Source organism: Dermacentor variabilis, chromosome 10 (genome assembly GCF_050947875.1).
Source record: "Dermacentor variabilis isolate Ectoservices chromosome 10, ASM5094787v1, whole genome shotgun sequence".
Lineage (NCBI taxonomy): Eukaryota > Metazoa > Arthropoda > Arachnida > Ixodida > Ixodidae > Dermacentor > Dermacentor variabilis.
This window is the reverse complement of record NC_134577.1, coordinates 46405294-46427430: the sequence shown is the minus strand read 5'-3', so window position 1 is coordinate 46427430 and position 22137 is coordinate 46405294. Positions and strand designations below refer to the sequence as shown.

Below are 22137 nucleotides of genomic sequence, written 5' to 3'. Positions count from 1 at the left end.
CAGAAAAAAAGCACATTTTTAAAATTGAAGTTATCGCTTTATGCCGAAATGGATTTTCTCTAGTAAAACTATAAATTTTCCGTGTTTTCCTTGTTTTCTTTTTTTTTACGCTTACTATTTACAGTGTAGGCAGGGAAAACCACTATAGTGCGCCCTGATAAGGTGAAAATATTACCTAAATTTGTATGGTAAATTGGGTGCAAGCAAGTTTAGATCTCTGGAAACAGTATTTCAAAAAAAAATAGACAACCATGACCATCTGTAATGGTCCGGGACAGCCAATGTAAATTTGAGACATTTCGGGCCAACAAAGTTTCTGAAAGCCAGGTGCAAGCAGTTTGGTAGATGCATGCGGGAGCATAGTTGACACCAGCACAGGAACATTTCTCGAAACCGGGACATGTCCCGGAAATCCCAACTCTTGTCATGACCAATTCCGCTGAAAAAAGCATCAACCATGTTCATTTATTTCTTTAATCTTTGTCACATAAGTAACAATTAGGTGTTAAATATACACGCGTGAATTCATGTTACGTTTATTTATTTATTTATTTTTTTATTTATTTTATTTATTTATTTATTTATTTATTTATTACCCACAAGGCCCGAGGGCATCGCAGAGGAGAGTGGTAACACGGGAAGCGTAACAATGTAACTGTAGCATTGCAAATTACGCTACACTCGGACAGTGCGAACAGGAGCGATCTCCTTGCTATTTTTCTTGTTTGTAGGCCAACGCATCGTATTTGGTTAAGGGGAGTGGGAAGGAAGGGGAGGGGGAATTGGGCGAGCGAATTTAGGCTGTTGTGATTCAAGCTGTATAGTACAGCGGCATACAGTGCAAACGGTTCATTTTCGGATCACATAATTTGTGCTTGCCAGTGTTACACAACACCTGACTGCATCGAAAAACTTAGTGCAGCTCGCGCCTTCGTATGAACAACAGAATTTTCAACATGACCCCTTCTCGGGACTGCAGGAAGTTCTGCCTACTTTGTGCGCACTACAAAAGGCGCCTTTATGACTCCTTCGCGTATAACACGGGTATTGTAATCAAGTCCTATACATCATGCTTTACAGCTCGCGTATTTTTGGTTGCTGTGGGAGCCGTTTCACTTGAATGCCTGCATTTCCTTTCGCCTTTTGATCCGGCAGCTCTATACACATAAACTGGGTCTTCGGCGTTGTTACCCGGGTTTGTAACATGTATCCAGAAACACGTATGTCCGGTGGTGCCAACCGCATTCGAAATTGGTAGCCGAGGCCTATTAGTAAGCTTTTTTTCTTTTTTAATTATGGGGTTTTACGTGCCAAAACCACTTTCTGATTATAAGGCACGCCGTAGTGGAGGACTCCGGAAATTTCGACCACCTGGGGTTCTTTAACGTGCACCTAAATCTAAGTACACGGGTGTTTTCGCATTTCGCCCCCATCGAAATGCGGCGGCCGTGGCCGGGATTCGATCCCGCGACCTCGTGCTCAGCAGCCTAACACCATAGCCACTGAGCAACCACGGCGGGTTATTAGTAACAGTGACTACCTTGTTTAGTCAGCAATGTTACTGTCTAGGTCTAAGTTGCCAACTGTAGTTATGCCAAGGTATACAGTAAATGATGTTACAACTAGGTGTATAGTAACTACAACGGCCTTTCTTTTAAGAGCGTAACGCAGGCATTGCAGTCAGGTCCTGCACATATTCTTACAGATCGAGTATTTGTGATTCGTATGAGAGCCGTTTCTTTTATTATTGAATGCCTTCATTATCCTTCGCCTTTTAATCCGAGAGATAAACTGGGTCGTCGGTGTTGTTACCCGGATTTGAAATACGTGCCGATCGATGCCTATGGCAGTTAATCAAAGGTGTGGCTGGGTTTATCCTAGTACCTATGCAGGATATGTGTCCTCGAAAGTGTTTTTGTACGACTGCGTTATGCAGATCAAAACTAGGTATTTGGTGATGCGGAGAAGTCAGTCTTCGCCAGGGCAGCTGGAGCGTATAGGAAAGTGGGAGCGACGGAGCGGGGAAGGGAAAGCGGTGGAGTGGCGTGACGAAGAGAGTCACGTGACAGGGAGAACGAAGGTGGTTACGCATAGAGTTTCTGTATATGCTACCGCAGGTAGCTATACAGTAACCTGTATAGCTACCTGTGGTACGCTGTGGTACCTGTATAGGTACGCTATACAGTAACCTGTATAGCGTACCTGTGGTAGCATATACAGTAACTCTAGTTACGCAGGTGTACGGCCGCCAAGCGTCAAGGAGGAGAAATGTCTAACAATAAATGCAAACAATCCAGATGAAATGGTTATGTACAGGTATAAACAAAGGCACTATGAAAACCGGAAAATGAATTTTTCTGAAGCGCTCCGTACAATAATAATAAGAAAGCACCGTGGCCATGATACAAAAAAACTTTTTTAATAGTAAGACGTTAAACTTTAATTTGCGCAGTAGAGTCGGTGCTGCTTAGTGTTGTCAGGGGTAAACTGTTCCGCTCAAGTATGGGGCGAGAGAAAGATTAGCATTTAAGAATATTTTGGTGCTGACAGGAGTTAATGATTCAACGTGGCGGCACGTTGTTAGTCATGATCTCAGTGGCGTTATAGATGTGGTTTAGGGCAAAGGACCAATTTCGTATGTTTCACTAAAAACAAAAGGTAATTTTAGTGCTTCAATTTGTCGTCGAAGTTGTAATATTGTTAATATAAGTTGTAATAAGCCGACACCGGATTTTCGGCGACGTGGGGCCGTCAGCGCTCGCTGTCGCGTTGATATCATTTCCTTTCAGGAAAACGCTATGTCATGCCTTTCGTGGCTAGAACGTACCGCGTGGTCAGCGTAAGATAAGGCAAGCACCTTAAGTGACTATTGTTTGGGGACAGGATAAGCCCGAAATGGGGTGCTAAATTTTCTTATAGCGCGATAGGTATTGTCAGTAGAGTTTTATAGCGACAGCTGCTTGGTATGTTGTACACAGCAATAGGTGGTGTCCAAATCCACGATCCCGTGATGACGCCCTCTCTATATTGCGGATCTCGAAGGCTATGTTTTTGCTGGCTGCACGCGACTGAAGCGATTGCGAGAGCCGGAATCAAGTGATAGGCGTCGGGTCTTGGATATATATATATATATATATATATATATATATATATATATCTTAAGTACACGTGTACGGTGTTTAAGAGCGAACAAGTGTCTCGTTTCAGTTGACCATAGGTGGCGTTGCCGTCTCGCAGACAGCAGCACTAGCTCACAATATCATAACTCATGCACAGTCATGAAATGGAAGTCATGCGGATGTCGATATTTTGACTGACAAGACGCACAATGCTCTCGCATTACATTCAATCGTGGGAAGCATGAGCACTTCCGAGTTTTCATTTTGTATTTATTTATCTATGTTTACTTTCTCACATTTGCTCGTCCATTTTCGTCTTTCAGCCCCTAATTCCCTGGAGTATCGTTTCAGCTGCACGGCTAGGCCGTGCTCTATGTCATCCAGTCGTTAGCTGACATTTCCGATTGATCTCCTGCGTCAAGTAACACAGCTGTAGCGAACTGAGTTGAGGCTAGAACCTTCAACGCCGTGCGTATATAGTTGTATAGCCTGTGCACAAAAAAAAAAAAAAAAATCGTCAACCAGCAGTCGACGCGCGGGAGACGTTCTCCGTGACACCTTCAGTGAAGGAATTTGTCTGGTCCTCATGGGGGCCGGCGTGTGTTCGGTTGCTTTCACGCGCATTTGATTCGTCGAAGAAGGCCTGATTGATCGCGATGTTTTGACGCTTACCCCCCTGAGAATTGAATTATGCCGCGCCTTGGGGGATGCTGACGTCCCTGCCTAACCGTCCCATTGTCATTTAAACGCCGTCTCACTCGGTGAGCGAAGCAACGGTCGGAAATTCGAGCGTTCGAGGCTCTCTTCTTTTTTTTTTTTTTTTTCGCGAACCATCATTGTTTCGGTGGCACGTACCACACTGGCCGGTGCCATCCGCCGCTGCTTCCCATTGACAGCGAGACTTTTGCCGGTCTGTGTCTTTGAAACGCGGGAAATAAGGAGTACATAAAGAACTGGGTGCAACAACAACAACAGAAATGAAAATAGAGCGAGCGAAGCCTTTCCAAACCCGCGCGCAAGCCTGGCTTAATCTCGTTCGGTGGCCGGCCCATTGTCTCATTTCCCGGAGGCTCTTTTTGTGTGCGCTGCCGGCCGTGCCCGACGGGGCTCTCTTGAAAGCGCCGCGCGCGCGCCGATAAAGAATGCAAATAACAAACAAACGGGAGCGACGCGCACGCAAAAGGCACGGCTGTTCGCCGCCGTCCGTAGTAAGCGGTTACCAGACGCGCCGCGCTCTGTGGCGTCGGATAACGGGTACGAGCCGCGTAATGTGTCGGCGCGTTGCCACGTGATGTGGCGGCCCGCCGCGATTGGCCGGCCGCCCGGGTATATAAGCGGATCCGCCGGCAGTCCCCGAGTGCGTTGCCAATGTAAGGGGTGTAAGGTTCCGAGGGGTTGCGTTTTTTTCGTGGGGCTACAGCTTCGAGCTGTGCTCGCCGGGGCTCGCTTACGGCCTCAGGAGGGCTTGGTTTTTAAGCTGCCTTCTTCTTCTTCTTCGTTTCTCACAATCTGTCCTTTTTGCCCCGCGCTCCAAAATTCCACAATTTGGCCACCGGATCTGGCTTTTTATCGGGAAGGGAAGGGTCTGGGTGCTTTGATGAGCGAAACGTCTCAATTCGGGTTTAACAGCCGTAACGTCAACAACGACGAGGCAGCAGCAGCCTCCGCGGTTAGGCTTAGCAGCGCCAAGCCGAGTCGCCGTCTGCTCTTCTCTCGCGCGTTGACGACGCCACCGCTGCCGTTGTTGCCGCACCATGAAACAGGAGGTCTTCCTCGAGTGTGCCATGGCGGTCGACGCCTCCGGCGACGCCGCGGGCCAGGCCCTGGGCGACGAGAGTGGCCGGACCGCCGCCTGCGCGGGCCGACGCCGCAGCGGCAGCAGCAGCGGCGGCGGCGGAGACGCTGCGGCGCCGACCGACGTGTTGATCCTTGACGACACCCCCGTCGGCACGCCGTGCTCAGACTTCCTGGCGATCGGTGAGTGTCACGCATGTCACGCCGTCAGTTCCTTTTAGTTAGCCCGCACTGCCCCGAGAGAGAGCGCGCGCGCGCGAGATGGACGACGCGCGTCGCACCTGCCCGCCCCCCGAAAATTGGGCCAGTCGACGAAGACGACGGCGTAGTGCATCGATTGGTTTTGGTGGAGCGGCCTGCTGTCTCGTGTGCGTCGCTTCTTGCAGGAGCCGTAGTGTGTGTGTGCGTGCGTGCCTGTGTGTGTGTGCTCGCTCGATCAGGTCATCTGTACATACTGACAAGGTCCGAAACACAAGCGACCTGCGTGCGTGTGTGTGTGTGTGTGTGTGCCACGACGACAGCGTAAAGAAGTCGGCGGACGCCGCGTGCATCCCTGCATGTGCCGCGCTGGTTTGTTTTGGTTTGTTGGGAGAGGAGGAGAGGCGCGCGTCCCCTCCCGTCTGGCGGCCCGCTCCCGGGGAGGTGGGGCTCCTAGCAACAAAGACGATCGTTAAAAAGCTACGCGCTGTGCACCGGTGGTAACAGCACGGCATCTTTGTGCGGGTGGCTTGTGTTGTCAGCTGTGATTTTCGATGTTGTATACTGCATTACAGCGCCCCCCCCACTCACCGTCGCCTTTTGCACTGGGCTGTTTCTGTCAGCGGAGTTTAGTTTCCTTTGTTCGACCTGTGGGGCGTTTTCTCGGCGCCTTGCCGGCAGTGCCAAGTGTGAATGCTATTCGCGTTGCACGACAATCGGAATTCTTGGGTTCCTGCCTTTTGTGAAACTTGCGCAGTGAGGCGCCGGTGTCGAGAAATAAACCGCACTCGATTGAAGTTGATCTGCTTACGTCAGATTAAGCTGACGTGTATTGTAGATGATGCTGAGAACCTGGGGCGAGAGCTTGCACCGCACACCTGTCGCATGCGCTTCAAGCGGGTCTGTTCTTGCGTTCGGGGAGTTATTTTCTTATAATCACTACAGCTGCTGTCTTGTGTTTGGCGTTTTCCATGTGATTATTGGCGCTCTAATTCCTGAAAAAAAGGCACACCGCATCTCGTTTTTGTTTTTGTTCTTCGTTTACTGCGAAGCTGAGCATCGTGCTTCCCCAAGAGTGAGTGGGTATACGGAGCCACCCCTCATACGCACCCTACGACGCTACGCAGCAGTGCCTCCATAGAAGTGGGCAAATAAAAAATTACCCGAAAGGAAGAATGCACTGCACGACATAACACTATACTTCGGTAAATGCCGAATAATGAGTTCGGTTACAATCTCCAACGTCGTGTTACGAATTCGTTATACCGAATTTTTTTTATTGGCTCGTATGTTCATGTTCGTTAGATATGCGCGTCGTCCTTGAACAACAATATAAAAGTGCAACAGGTACCTTATAGCAATACACGCGGTACCAATTCTCTGGCGTCTGGTACCGAAAATCGCCTTCAAGTCCTGCGTTACGATGTAAGAATGCTTCCTTTGAGGTGCTGCACATACATATGCTTGGAAATGTGCTCTTTAGGTGTGGTCACGCGAACGTACGTCAAACCGTGTGGCTCAAACATCTGAACTCACCAGAGAGAAATGTCTTTTAAGATATAGTAATAGTTATACTATACATGTGAAATCGCCATTAGGTCGCTGTTAATGCCAGTGGGCAGCTGAAAGCGTTACTGACATTCACGCACCGGCTCCCCACGACGTCCGCTTTTGACAGCGTCTGCGCACAGTACTGCCTAGAAACAGTTTTTCGGTGTAGAAAATTTATACTGTATCTGAGAGCACTTGTAATACTCAATATGACAACTTTCGAGACCTTTGCCAAGGGTCGCAATACGCGAATATACAATGTAAGCTTTGACGTCATCAGCGCCGCGCGGATTGGGTTCGAAGTGAATCCTCCCCTTCATATTATTTTTCGCGAATAATCAACTTTCTGCAGCCAAAGTAATGTAAGCAGATTATCTTCAAAGGACACGGGTTGTCAGTTTCGACTGATCAGATGTTTCTCGTTACTGTTGTTTAATTAGGCTGCTGTGGGCGCTCCAACGGTCGGTGAGATTGTTTTCCTGGGAACGAGCGGTTCTGTGCGGCCGCTATACACTCCCGACAAAAAAGCGTGGACGTATCCGGTCTGCTTGCATCGCGCAGTTGTTTTTGTGTCGTACTCATTTCTTGTTTTTCTCTCTCTCGTTTCGACCTGTGCACTCTTTGTAGTACATTGCTCTTTCGGGCGAACGGGCTTGCCTTCGCAGTGAGAGTCAGCTCGGGCGAGCGTGGACTGTGCTGCCACGCTGCGCCGCGAGGCAGCGGCCCTCGACGGCCCTGCGGCATCGAAGTGCCAAGGGCGGCAGGATTCCCGAACCGCCAGGTGCCGAAACGGCCTGAGCATTCTCTTCTTCTTCTTCACTTTGTTTTTTCTCTTCCTTTTCGCTGACCTTCGCTTTTCGTTCCGAGTCAACTGTCATATGCCGCGTCATTCCTTATCGGGGAAATAAAATTGCCATCCACCCGGTCGTAAGACGAAGCTACAAAAGAAACCGGTACGGGTTTCTCAGAAAGAATGTTTTGAAGGAAAAATTGCTGGCTCTCCCGTAATCGTGAGTAGATGTAAGGATGACATGGCAACCGTCAAAGCAGATTGGCTGGAGGTAATATTACCCACAATCTTAAAATGGGTGCTGTGCGTGTTCGCAACGGTACATCACACCGCACCACGCCATACTGTGCATTGGACCATATGGACGCAGCCCGGGTATAAGAAAAACCGGCTGAAAGCCGCACCACAGGCAGCGAAAGACGCCAAGGAGACACAAGAGTGCACTGCCCAGCTATAAGAATGGATTCTGGAGCTTTATGTGCCAAAACCACGATTTGATTATGCGGCACGTAGTAGTCGGGGACTCCGGAGTAATTTTTACCACCAGGGGATCTTTAACGTGCCCGCCACCTCGTCCTTAGCAGCGCAACACCGTAGTCACTAAGCCACCGCGGCAGCTAGAAGCGCCTGAAAGAGGCGCCACGCGGCGTGGCGCCATCTCTCGAGGCGACGCAAAACCCACGCCGCGGAACTCGCGGACCGCTGGTGCTGAGCGTTCAGCGCCAAAAGATGACAATAAAGTGTGTGGTGCCCTGTGTCTGCCTTTTGAACGTCGCTATCGGAAACAAACAAATGAAACGTAAGCGCACTAGAAGTTACAGATTGAGCGATATTGTGAACAAACATTAGGAAGAACTCGGAAGCGATATTTTTGTATCGTGTTTTGGCGGTAACTAGCCTGTGTAATGCGGTCCTGTACAGGGGGGGGGGGGGGGGGAGGGGCTAGAGACCGCTTTTTTAATGTTTTCACTGGCTGCCCGGATAATCTCGTTTTGTTCTCGTTTTAGTGCCTGGATAACGCCTCTGACTTCTGGCTCAATGTCACTTGAAGGGCACTGACAGCGGGAGCCAAACGTATTTCATGCTTAAAGTTCGTCATGGTCCGGGGATCGAGCCAGTGGACCACTGCACTTTACTCTCGGCCGCTCTATACATCTGAGCTAACCAGGAGGCTAGCAGATTGCAGATCAAGGCTGAATTGTCAACTCGAAGAACAGGGGCATGGGTTATGGCAAATTAATTTTGCGAAATCCCGCAAGGTGGCAGAAGTTTCATGAATGGTAAAGAACCGAATACGTATACTTCCATTTCGCAATTGTGTGCAGGAGAAGGAAGCAATTCACCGTCGCTTAACCTGCGCGAGCGATATCTCTGTGCTGGTGTTTGATCTGTGATAGTGTGCGGCAGGTGTTGTGTCAACCTTCCGGCTGCAAGTTCATACTTGCACCGCGAGCTGGCGAATGAGGCGGCTCAGACTCGAGAGCCGCGCGTCGTCACGTGACATGTTGCCAGAACGTGTGACAAAAAAATGAAATATCAATGAAGTTGAAACGATAATGTTTGTTAGAGGAAACGACTGACGATTTGGATGAAATTCCCCCTGCTGCGTGCTTGCCGCGTCTAGTCACTGCAGGTTAAGACGGCACACATGTACACACTCAAAGATAATTGAGCCTGGCTTCCATAGGAGTCTCAGCTTGGCATGCGGCAGTTGGCGATGACTGGTTACGGCTGGAAGACTCGTTGTAGCGCGACTCTTGGTTCAAGGCAACCATTTGCAACACGCGCGTTAAAAAAAAGAAAAATCTCTCTCCACTCCTGACATACGTAGTGCTGCACGCATTAACGTGTCCGCCTGTGCACTTGTGCTGTTTTTTATTGTAGCCAGCGTCCCAGATTACGACCTGGGCGCGATGGCGATAACAACTACACTAGCATTGGACGGTCGTCCGCAGTACTGGCTCCCTCTACTGCGTGGCATCGTCGAGGTTCCAGCGACTTACATCTGCTAAAGAAAAAGAACGGCGGAGCGTTATCATGGAAGTATGATCATCGTTCTTGCAGCTTCGGCAGTGTCTAAATAACTGGGAGCAAGCGAACCCTCCGCGGAGCGCGCTTCTATGTGCGGCTGCTTCATATGCGACCACGAACGGCCGTTGGCTCGGTCCCAGTTCTCCGAGTAAGATGCAGCGGCTTTACGGAGCTGCATAGCCGCAATCTGTTAGCGTCATATCGACGTTTTCGCTCGGCTATGAATCCTCGTGGAAACAGATAGCTACCGCACTCCTCGCATTGTGGCTCATGTTCGCCATTGCGTTGTCTGCAGGATGCAACGGCAGAGAATGCATTTAATAAAAATAAACAGTATAGGTGTCTGCGGCGGGTTCTTTTGTCTTCCGACGCATGTCCTCGAGGCGGGAGGACGCCTGGTCCTGACGTTCTTATTCGCGGTCGCCCGACCGTTGCGGTAATTAAAAAAAGAAAGAACAAAAAAACGCCGTCGCCCTCGTGACCCCCTCTCTTCTGGCGGGCCGTCGACCAGCGTGCTGCCATTTTGCCCCCTCTCCCTCGCTCCTTTCTCTCTCCCTGGAGCCGTGTGTCCCCCCAGCCACCGCCGCCGCCCCCCGCCACACAAACCTGCCGCGACACACTTTTTTCCCGTGGGCGGTTCCCTGGCCCCTCTATCCCCCCTTCTCTTGATTTTCTTGCCTTTGGTGTTCTCTCGTCTTGCCGCCCTTGTGTTCTTTGCTGCTTTGCGCGAAATTTTATATGCTTCTTGCGCCCGTGTACCGCACCTCCTGCTCCCGGGAATCTTTTGGGTCGAGCGCGCACCCCGCGTTTCCTGCACCGGCATCGTTCGGGTGCGGTATATTTTCTTAGCCTAGGCTCTTTTACTTCTTAAGCGGTGTTCTCCACAGACGAAGACTTGCCTCCTCCTCCTCCTCTTGCTCCTCCACCCTTGGCTTTCTCGTTGAACGCCTGACTACCGTCTTTTAAGGAATGAACTAAAGTATCGAGGGCAGCAGAGGCCGGCGAAACCACACACGCACACACGCGCGCGCCGCTATGCGAACTGAGTTACCGGGTGTGTGTATGTGTGGCCTCTCCTCGGTTGTCCTCGTTAAAGACGCCTTTATTGTGGCTGATTCAGAGCGCGAACTACTAAGACCAAAGCAAAGGCGCGGGTAGAGACAAGACACAGCGCTGTGTCTTGTGTCTTCTCGTGCCTTTGCTTTTGACCTAGTAGTTCGCGCTCTGAATTAGCCATGATTTCATGCCAACTCGCGCGTTTGTCGCTTCTGGTCACCTTTATTACCATTTTAAGAGAAATAAACACGCAGAAGTCACCACTTCCAAAGCCAAGGAGTGCTCGACTGGCAGCGCCTGGAGGACAACGGAAAACCTCAAAACCGTATTGGCGAAAAATTTAGTTGCCAGCAGAACAGGTATATAGATAGCAAGGGGAAACATACGCACATGGGCCAAAGTTCTCTGTAAGGTATCAAAGACGCAGCGTAACATTCACGTCGATTCGACAAAATGTCGTCTCACAACCTATGTACCCCAGTTTGCCAACGCTGTTGCGACTACTGCCGCATTGGGCGCGTGCCCTTTTCATCTCCGAGATCTCTGCTTGCCCCTCTTAGCCTTCGCGTACGACAGCAGCAGCAGCAGCAATGATGTCGATTGCGTAAGCGCCCGTGCGCGCTACTTTTCGCTTTCTCTTTCACTCGGCTCTCGCTGATGCAGGTTGCGCAGCCGGCTTCACCGGGGGTGCAAGCGTTGGCGTGCTTCGTTCGTGAGCGCGGCGATCTTTCGCTTTGTGTTCGTCCGTTTCGCTTCTTTTTCGCGTTGCGGGGTTTCGTTCGCAGCTTGTGCGCCGCCTCTTGTGTGGCTGCGTTCCGTTTCCTAGTGCCCCCCCCCCCCCTCCCCTTCGCTATCCTCGTCGCTGGCGCTGCTGGCGTCGGTTTCGTGCGCTCGTTGCGTCGGGCCGGCATCGTTGGGTCCGCTCACGACGCGACGCCGCGAGAGCGAAGAGGTCTTTGACCGCGTGACGGTCGGAAGAGAGAGAGGGAATATGGGGGAGGGGGGAAGGCGAGCGGCTCGAAATTCGTCCCGCCACTGTCGGCTCATAGGGTGCGCGCGCCATCTACGTTGGATGGCGCGCGCCATCCTTTTGAGAGAGCTTTTGAGAGAAATTTACCTCGCAAATACTGTTTGCGTTGAATGGGAAGAAATGAGGAGCGAGGAGAAAGTTGATATCAACAAGGGACTGAGGCAGGGGTGCCCTTTATCCCCGCTGCTGTTTACGATGTACGTGGCGAGGATGGAGAGGGCGCTAGAAGGAAGTAATATCGGTTTTAATCTCTCATACAAACAGGCGGGTACAGTAGTGGAGCAGCAGCTTCCAGGTTTATTTTATGCGGGCGACATTGTGTTGCTAGCTAACAAGAAAAATGATTTTCAACGTCTGACTAATATCTGCGGACATGAAGGCAAGGATTTAGGTTTGAAATTTAGTGTTAGAAAATCGGGTGTTACGAGTATTCAATAGAAGCAGTGAGCAGACAGTGGCAATACAGGGCCAGGAAATATCTCGGGTAAGAGAATATAAACACTTTGGTATATGGATAAACGAAGGCAATATATATATGTATATATATATATATATATATATATATATATATATGTGTGTGTGTGTGTGTGTGTGTGTGTGTGTGTGTGTGTGTGTGTGTGTGTGTGTGTGTGTGTGTGTGTGTGTGTGTACATATATATGGAAACACAAGAAAAACACTAACGGTAAAGGGGAAGAGAAATGCAGCCATAATGGGGGAGGCACAGAGCGCTACGGAGATACAATAGGTACAAGGTGCTCCGGGGTATGTGGAAAGGTGTAATGGTTCCAGGACTTACTTTTGGAAATGCGGTTGTTTGCTTTAAATCAGGGGTACAATCAGGACTCGATGGGAACCAAACGTCGATGGGTCGCCTCGCATTGGGCGCTCACGGGAAGACTACAAATGAAGCTGTGCAGGGTGATATGGGCAGGACTAGTTTTGAAGTGAGGGAAGCTCGCAACAAAATTATGAACGACTGAGGAATATGGAAGAAAGTAAATGGGTTGGGTGAGTGTTTAGGTATCTGCACAGGAAAAGCATTGATTCACAGTAGAGGAAAAGAACTAGGAAGCTTACTAGCAAGTTTAGGGTGGGAAACACAGCAACAAAGAACGTCAAGCGGAAAGTCAGAGAGGCTGAAATAATCTCATGGGTGGCGGCAATAGAAAAGAAACCTGCCATGAGTAACTACTTAAGAGTGAAAAACGAAATCAGGTAAAAAAATAACTCAAAAGAGAAGCTCATTACTTTTCGAAGTGAGATCAGGATGCCTTAGAACACGCACCTATAAAGCGAGATATAAGAAGGAAGAAGCATGTGCTTGCTGCGGTAAAGCTAGGGAAACGATGGAGCTGTTTCATTAGAATGTGAAGACATCTACACAGCGGCCGATTTAGGCACCACTAGCCTCCTTGAAGCCCTTGGGTTCAGCGAGAGCAGGGGAAAAGTAAAGATGTCCACAACAGAGATTAGTAAGAGGCGATTGGAAGATTGGTGGAAGAAAAGTAGGCAGAAACCGGAGACGTACAAAAGCAAAGTTCGCAATATGTGGTCAGAAAATTTGGTTGTGTGAGTTGATATTGTTTATTTTCTTTATTTATTTTTTAACCGAGGTAGGACATTAGGCAGTATATTAGCAAGAGCTTGGTGGCGCAACCCGCCTCCCCGTTCCAAAGCGGACGCTCATAACATCCTCCATCCGGATAGTGTTGGAAAGCGGCACCAGCAATGCGACAGAAGCTAACAGCGGCCATAGGCGACAACCTAACCATAATGGCGTAGCTGAAACTCTAGTCGAGGGTAACCTGAGAATAGTGTCAAATGCACCGCTGTCTATAGGTCAAAATTAGTATGAAAGTGCCAGCCAATTGTTTCCTCATTTTCGTGACGTCACGGTGAAGGTGAACTATTTGTACTGTCGGCCTCTTAAGCTAGCCACCTGCTTTTTTTTTTTGGGGGGGGGGGTCTTTTTTTTTTTTTTTTTACATGGAACCACAATGGGAAAATGCGCTTACCGCTGTTGTGTTCATTTCGTGATTACCACTACAATGAGAGGACTCTGGGCAGATCAGGAATGACATAGAAACGAGACTGGTGGCGATGCTGCTCTGAAGTTCCCGCACTCACGCGCCGTGACGTCATTGGTTTCGACAGCGTGTGTTAAGGTATACTGAATTGTTTATTGGTGAAGACTGTCTGCATTGCAGCCGGATGCTCAAGTTAAGAGTTTGGAGGATTTTTAGAGCACCGCAATGGCGGAAGTACGAGGGAAAACATTCTTTGAAAATCATGACGTCGCACTGACGTACTGAAGCTGAGGTTTCAGCGCGAAATTCGAAAGACAGGAAGTTTAGCCTTCGATTTCTCTTCTGCTGTAATAAACCTACGATTGCGAAATCAACGAAATTTGAGTTGTTAAGGAAGGCTTTATCAATTTAATGTGATCTGAGGTTTCTGCGTAGTGTGCTCTTAAACACGGAGGGACCGCACGTAGTCCAAAGAGTTCACCAATATACACTGCGTCCTCCTGGTGTACACGTTTGAGACGACCACATCTCGTCGATCAATCATTTTGCTGCTTAACTTTACGGCTGTCGTTCACTCCACCGTCGCACGCCGCTCGGCTTGTTTCAAGGCATCTTTTCAACTTGTCGTTGTGTGTTTTAATGCAGGGGGAGAACCGTGCGGATTGGCCGGCTATTTCGGAACCCCACGCAGGCATGGGCCTTCCTATTTTCCACACACGTCTGTGACCTTGCACGGGAGAAACTGCGGAGTGTGCTTACAGCGCAGGCTAAATTCGTCGTCTCACGCGCGCACTCGCCCCCATGGCCACCAAAACACGACCTCCCCGTTCTTGCGCGCACCTACGTCCTTTCGAGTTGCAGCGGCCGTCGTAAGTTTACTACTATAGTCGTTTGCAGCACTGTGGGAGCTGCGGGACTCCTTAGCCAATAGAAAGGCCGAACGCCCCCCCGCTAGAGACGTGTTCATCCGCGCCGCGTCGCCTTGTCACTGCCGCAGTAAGCTTAGCGGTATATATATATACGACGTGCATGCGCAATGATATTAACATGTCACGTATCGCTGTAACGTATCATGTACCGAGCAAAAAAAAATAGCTTTCAAATCCCGCCAATAATAGGAAAGTTACGCCTGGAACTACATTCAGTTGCGCAAGGATATATTACCTGTGTACGCCTCGCAGCTTCGGCAGCGCTGCAAACGACTTGCGAGATGGAGCATATTCTAAACTTTCGACTAACGAATCGAGTATTGTCCAATTCGATTTGGTTATCGAATCGAATAGTTGCTGTTCGTAAACACTTAATATTAATCGAATAGCTTTATCTGCGTGATCAAGCGTGGAACTGGAGCAAAAGCGTGATAAATTGCATCCCGGCGGCAATGGTGTGTGCATGTGAAACACGAGAAGTTGTACATGTAAGGCGTGCTCCCGTATGTTTCCCGCTAAACCGCTCATTCGCGCCCACCGAAGAGTACACATTGTGCACGAACAAACTGCGTATTTGTTCCTAATGCACCGTTTGTGCTTTCACTAAACAACGCCTCATAACGTGGGCTGCAATGACGGAAGCTTGCTAACGTTGTGAACTATACTGGTATGTGTGGAGATCGTTCTACATTAATGGTGAAAAACGGCTACTTTAATTATTCGGAAACTCATTCCAAATGTATTCGATTCGCTACTGTCGCTTTTCGACTCACATTGAATTCGGTCTCAAAATTTGCTATTTACGCACCTTTATTCACAAGCCCAGCTCTTGTTCTGCAGTAGGACTCTGTCGGGCGACTCCTTGTCCCCATGGCGTTGAGAGCTCGAATTCGATATTGCCCGGATTCGCGTGGAAATTAGCATCGTTGGGCAAACCGTCGTCTCCCACAGCTCAGCTGCGTTCACCTCTGCTCATCGGAAGCTGCTGCTGTTCTTCGTGTGGTGCTAAGATTGATGGTCGCGCAGAAGCTTTTGATGGGAACAGTTGGGGACTGCGTCGCGTTGTTTACATTACTCGACCACTAGCCGATTCTTGGAAGTCGGACGTAAAAGCTGTTTATGTCGAAGAACAGGAAGCGTATATATATAGGCGGAAAACGTTTTGACATTTCTCTGCTTCCGCGCCTTTCGGGCACGTGTCACTTACGTGCGTGTAGACTGTAGCTTGTTATTCATCATCGATCGACACGCATGGATGTAGTAGTATAGCGTGATAGCGTGTTCGTATTGGTAGCGTACACAAGGATTTCATTTATGAACTGCAAGAGTATTGGCGTTTGACTACCGCGGAGTCTGGTATCTCAACACCGTAGCGAAGGAAAAGAACAAACTCGAGCGAATATACATAGAAAAGTATAAATATTCAAAAGCTTCCTCAACCGCTTCGAGTGAAAGAAACTCGTACTACATACTAAGCCGCAAACCTATACATAAAGCCGCATACATAAAGCTACATAAAGCCGCAAACCTATACAAATCATGCGTAATGCAGACTCGGCGCATCTCCCACGACAAGCATGGGTAGTCCTCATGTTGAAATAGTGCATAAATAGTCGCTACCGCCGAAACGTTGACGCTAAATTGAGATGGGAATATGATATGACCATCACGCTGTAATGCACACACGAAGTGCCAGCGACACGAAAAGGTCGTCATGACGTCACCGTGCAATAAACATTACGTCACGGAATGGCGGTTTTTCACAAGGAACTAATGAGGTGCACCGTCCCCGAGCAAACGGCGCCATGTTTTTTATACAGCTTCCCTCTATATTAATCGGGACATAACCACGGTCCGAGCAGTTTCCTTAGAGATAAGTCGCGCCCATGTATATCGAAGACGCCAAGACGATCACGAATTGTCTCCCGATGTTGGTCAGATTGTCGGCGTTCGATGAAGATGTATTGTACAGGAGCGCCCTGGGTGCCACAATGCGTGCAGCTTATTGTTATCCGAGTCTGATGTCGCAATGGCTGCTCAGCCGGTTTGTAAAGCATGGCATAGTCCGGATGCTCTGTCGAAGGCGACCTCTCATCCTTTTTATAAGTTATACTACTACTACTACTACTACTACTACTACTACTACTACTACTACTACTACTACTACTACGAGGCCCCACATATAACTCGGAAGGCAAGTCATACGCATACCGGTTGCTTGCATTCTCGTTTGAAATATGTTTTATGTTTCAACAATAAACTAGTTTCTTTTTTTTATTTCTCTCTATTCAAAATTGATCACTTATTCAGTCATTTCTATTGAGTGTGCGCTGAATCGCAAACGTATTGTTTCCCCGCGCGTTCGCGGTCTTCAAAGGCCGTAGTGTTCTTTACTTAAATAGTGCGCAACAAAGTTGAATTGAATTAGACTCGGCCGAGTTCCATTTGCTCCGATGGTTGTTCGGTGCGGCACTTTGCAAAGCCTGTTGTTACGGCGTCCAGGCGGTCTGGTATGACCGATGTTACGCTTCGCTTCCCGATCGGTTGTACGATCGCAGTTGACGTGAAGCGATTCGCATTATACTTTGGGTGTTTTGCCGGCGCAACCACTTATTCATAACGGCCACGTTTGCTGTTCTGCTCGTGATCACTATTTCTTTCTACGCCAGCAGAGAAATGACAGCTTGTTGAAGTAGTGTTCAGAGACAAGGGAAGAAAACACACACACGCACTACAAAGCTCGCGCTGCGCACTGCCATAGTATATTGTCGAGCGAATCTATCGTATACACGGGGCACGGAGCCATTTCGCGTATATACATAGCTTCGTACGAGTTACCCTTGGCGCCGCGCCAGCGCACGTCGTCGCAGTTGTCGGATATATACGTGCCGTTCCCTTTTGTCGATGCTGCGCCGGAGCGGCAACAGCAGCAGCGGCAGCAAGCACGCTCCTTAGGCGCGACCTATTCCGGTTCATCATCGCGGTGCCAGTTTCCTCCTCTTGGGCATGTATTTGCGCCAGCAGCCCCACCTCTAGAAGCAGCGACCCTGTTATTCCGCCTTGTTTTTCTTTCTTTCTAGTCGCATTAGCGTTTGAAGCATATGGTTAAAGGTCGTTTATTTCGCCCCGCTGTATGCGATGCGCCCTCGTCTCCCCGCAATTTCTGTTTCCGTTCTGTGCAGAGTTGGGCCCAACCTGCGTAACACTTGCGTCGCGGATGACCCACCCGCAGCAACCTAATCTGCTATATGGACATGTCCTGGCATATCCTCGGAACGCAGCTGATTTCTGTTTGCGGAGTCTGAAGATGACAACGTCGAAGCATTTGGCTACGGTGCGCTGCCACTTAATTGCGTTCGTAGCCTTTTTTTTTTTAGGTTTCCCTTGTCGCAAGTCAACTCGTGTCATACTTTGTTTGTGCGTACGTACGAGCGTGTGCAGCGAAATATATCTTTTTCTTGCGTGCCATCCGCGTCAAAAGTCAGTTTGTCAATTCGCAGAGTCGTAACAACTATTAGCTTCCGCTCATTTCGAACCTGCACCCTGTAAGTTAGTCTAAATTACGCCACAAAATCCGCAGCCAATTAACCAGCTATAACAAGCACGGAGATCGACGGTAGAATTGGCGGTACATTCAATTAAAATGCGTCTACGAAAATGTTTTTAAAAAAATGCTGAGCGCTAATCTTGATGTGTCCTTTGTCGTACGCGTTATCATTATAGCTGTTTAACAGGAAAGCTTTGTTTGACCCACGTTGCGCCTGCACCAGTTGCTACTGTTCGTAGCCCGCGTCAGCGATAATACCCAGTAATCTCTAGATATAACGAAATCTCTTTATTCGAAATACCGCTTTATTCGAAGTGCAATAGCCTTTACCCGGACACCGCTTCGTAGGAAGAGCTTAGCAAGCTGCCGTGGAGAAGAGTGCGCGAAGACCACTCCACCACATGTTGGCAGCTCCTTGGGCCTAACTGTGTCATGTGTGATAACCAACAGCACCGAGCCTAAGTGATACTCCCCCCCCCCCCCCCCCCCCCCGTCGTATCGCCGCTGTTGAGTGTGGCTTTGCTTCAAGATTCGATTTACGAGCTCTTACGCTGTCGTAACGTACATTTCCACATTACAATGGCTCGTTAACAGCCTCCTCCGACTTTGACGAAATACTCTTTATAACGAAACCGTTTCCCCCTTCGATTTCTGCGCTATCACGAGGGTTTAATACGTACTACGCCATTTTACGCTTTCGCTAGCGTCGTGGAAAAGTAACTTCCTTCTGGACCGCGTGGTGTCTATGGGCGTGGTTGGAGCAGCAACAGAAGCAGAAAAGAGACGGCTGACAGATATCCGAAGTGGGAGGGGGGGAGAGGGGAGGGGTAGTGACAGCAGAGACGGCGCAGGCGGGTGGCGCGACTCTTCGAAAACGAAGTGGCCCCGAAAATAGCGCCCGCCGCCGCTTCGAGAAGTGCGTGGAGGAGGCGTGCAGAGGGCGCTGCGTTCGCCGGCCGTTGCGCGGACGGCTCCGTCTGCGCAACGCCCATTGAACGCAGTGCCCTGTGTAATGGCGCCAGTATAGAGCGAAATGTCCAAAAACGGGGCGTCTAAATTTGGACCAATAACTTGCGGGGCTCTTCGAATGGCTAGCAAAAAAAAAAAAAAAATCTGTAGCCGTTGGAAAGGCGCAGAACATGCGGACAGTGTAGGAAGATAGCACGGCCTCCTCCTGGCAACTGAATGTCTTCCCCTGCACGTGATAAAGAAGCTGTGAAGCAGCTTCTTGCACGATTACGAAGCCCTCAGCGCTTCACCGTTGCTTACCGACATCAGCTAGGCGGCGTGACACAGTCAGAGTCGCACCCTTTATATTCGGAAAATGCGATCTTCAATACAGGAATCGACGCTCGCCATCTGTATGGGCAGCTGTAGCAAACGGGCATTTGAAGCCTCCGCTAAACGCATGGACCATGACATGTGTAGTATACAAAAGTACTAAAGTATAATATTGCTTTGCCGTCGAATATTCGAAGACGAATAGCGATTTCTCTAAGGAGCTTGACCCGAAACTGTGTCGAAATGTCGAATGCTTGCTAAATATTTGTGTAAGCAGGCGGACAAAATGCAAAAGCGATCGTGTATTTAAGACTTGGGTGCGCGTTAAACGCTTCCGGACCCGTTAGGGCGTGTTTCATAATATGTTGTGGTTTCCTGACTCAAGCGGAGTACAGGCTTTCTTGCTTATAGGTGGCTTGCCTATCTATCGTAGCATCGTAGCCGCTTTAGTAGCTTTATTCGCGACTAGAAACGCGCGAGTATCTTAATTTCCCCGCCATTCGATGCAATAGATGCCACATGATTTTGTTTTCGATTCAAATAGCCACTTGAAAAGAAATGAATCATAGCGTCAACCTCAGTTTCCCCGCCATTCGATGCAATAGATGCCACATGATTTTGTTTTCGATTCAAATAGCCACTTGAAAAGAAATGAATCATAGCGTCAACCTCAGTTTTCTTTCGCATGAATCGACGTTTACCCTGCGGGCATCCGTTGCACATTCGTTACCTAAATGCACGGTACTAACACATCGAAGTCATCTTTGGGTTTTCTGAATATTCCGCACCGTCGCAAGATACGATTGGTGGGCTGGTTTGGAAGAAAGTAAGCACTGTACCTCCATGCCGGCCAATAAAAGCCAAAAGCCAGCTAAGGTAGCATAATAAAGCCGCCGGAAGGGTTATCGTCGCCTGTGGAAACTACCTTATGTTTATTAGTAAGCCAGCGGTATGCTGCGTCTCGCTAATTCCGTGCAGTGGAGCGGAGGTCATGCGGCGTTTGTGTGTCAGCCAATCAGCAACGAGTGCCGGCTGCCTGTTCCAGGAAAGCGAGGGCAAGCGCTTGCCCATTGCGCTCTACTGATCCTTCAGTACAGCTGTTATCCAGTTGCTGTCGTGCGGGGAGCGATCAGAGTAAGACCAGAGAGGGTCAGTTTTCAATTATAGACGTTTCTTTTTTTTTTTTTTTCCTCCGGTCGGACGACGTGACATGCAGCCTTCGCCGCTCTGCTATATAGGAGGTGAGGTAGGCTGTATAGATCGTTTGAAAAAGCCACAATTCGCCAACCGTTAGTAAAAAGGTAGGGAACTATTGACGGCCACCCATACGGCCATACATACATCGGAGTATAGGGTGTCCCTCGCCCATAGTTGGAACACACGTCGTCATCTGCGTCGTTGGCGTGCCAGCGGAATGCCGTTGGCGCCTCCTCCCCCGCCCGCGAAGGACGCCAAAGGCTGTCGCCCCTCACCAGCCTTCTTCCTGCATTTGTACTTCCTGTATTTGTATATATATATATTTTCCCCGTCTCTTCCTCCGCCTTCGCTTGTCGTCTAGCTGCCTTGGCGACTCCTTCGTCTCTCTCTCTCTCTCTCTCTCTCTCTCTCTTTCTCTCTCTCTGTGCGCGTTGTCATGCTTTCTTCCCGTCTTGTGCACGCGGGACTCAGGCCGGGGTTTCGGCGCCGCTTGCCAGGATTCGGAAGTCGGCGGCTAGGGGAGGCCGCCCTGTGAACGGAAGATGCCCGGCCCTGCGCCGAAAATCGATGCGCTAGCGGCTGCGTTTCGCCTCCCCCCCTCCCTCCCCCCCTCTCTCCCTTCCCATGGCCCGGTCAATATACGCCCCTGGCCCGGTCAGTGTACCATGCGTCGGTTTATCCGTCGACGCAGATCGTTACACGTCAAGTCAATAACGGCAGCGCTTTGTTCGTGCCCAATTCTCTTGAACAATCCTTGATGTGTTTCGATTGCTGGCATTCGTTCCGCGGGCGCCCCGAGTTTGTTGTTTATATGTCATCCAATTGTTTCCTCTAATGAAACCATCGCGTTTGTTCAGTATTGTACAATCAACTCTAGACTTGGTAAAATACCGCACCCGTTCTTGTCGTTCATGCTGAGCCTTTGTTCTACATTCATTTAATCTATATGTTGACGATATGTTGTAGAGACTGCCTCATCGCGGCTGCTCTAGTGCCTATAGTCGAGCTGCTTTTTTCTTTAGCGACTATTTCCACACTGTACTTTGGAATAAATAAAGTGATTTATTTGATTTGACAAGACATATATAGTACTGTCTCGCCTCTTATACACAGTCCCTCTGCTTCAGTGCCCATGGAAGCTTATGGGAGATTGCACGCGCTATCACACGATACGCATCTTCCTAATGTTAGTTACACTTCGGTAAGTTCTATAAGCAAATTACACTTGCGGTCGTTGCTGTTTGGTCGGCGTCGACCAGAGGCCTTCGTAAAATGGTCGAACCATTTGTTTTCTAGGTTGGATAAATACTGTGGAAAAATATGGACAGAAGATACTCAACCTCGTCACAACAAATCCAGTCTCATCCGACACGAAAATGCCTTCGTCATATCCGGTGGTCGCTATATGCGCACACATTCGCTACATGCGTTCTATCCGATAGTTCATTATATCCGTGTTCTCTATATCGAGGTTCGGCTGTCAGCATCGCCATTTCCAACAATACATATTTACGAGAGCAGACCCGCGAGAGACCATAGTGGGAGGTCGCGGCGGCCGGTCCTCTTAGCGTCCACTGTATTCTAAC

General features: G+C 49.3%; 1 protein-coding gene across 1 annotated transcript in view; it reads left to right on the top strand.

Annotated features, from left to right (window-relative positions):
- The window catches only part of Lk6 (MAPK interacting serine/threonine Lk6 kinase), a 106413-nt gene that overhangs the window by 10560 nt on the left and 73716 nt on the right, over nucleotides 1-22137 (top strand). Inside the window, exon 2 of the mRNA XM_075672607.1 lies at nucleotides 4883-5096. Coding sequence (XP_075528722.1) covers nucleotides 4883-5096 — 214 coding nt within the window. The remainder of the gene's footprint in view (nucleotides 1-4882; nucleotides 5097-22137) is intronic.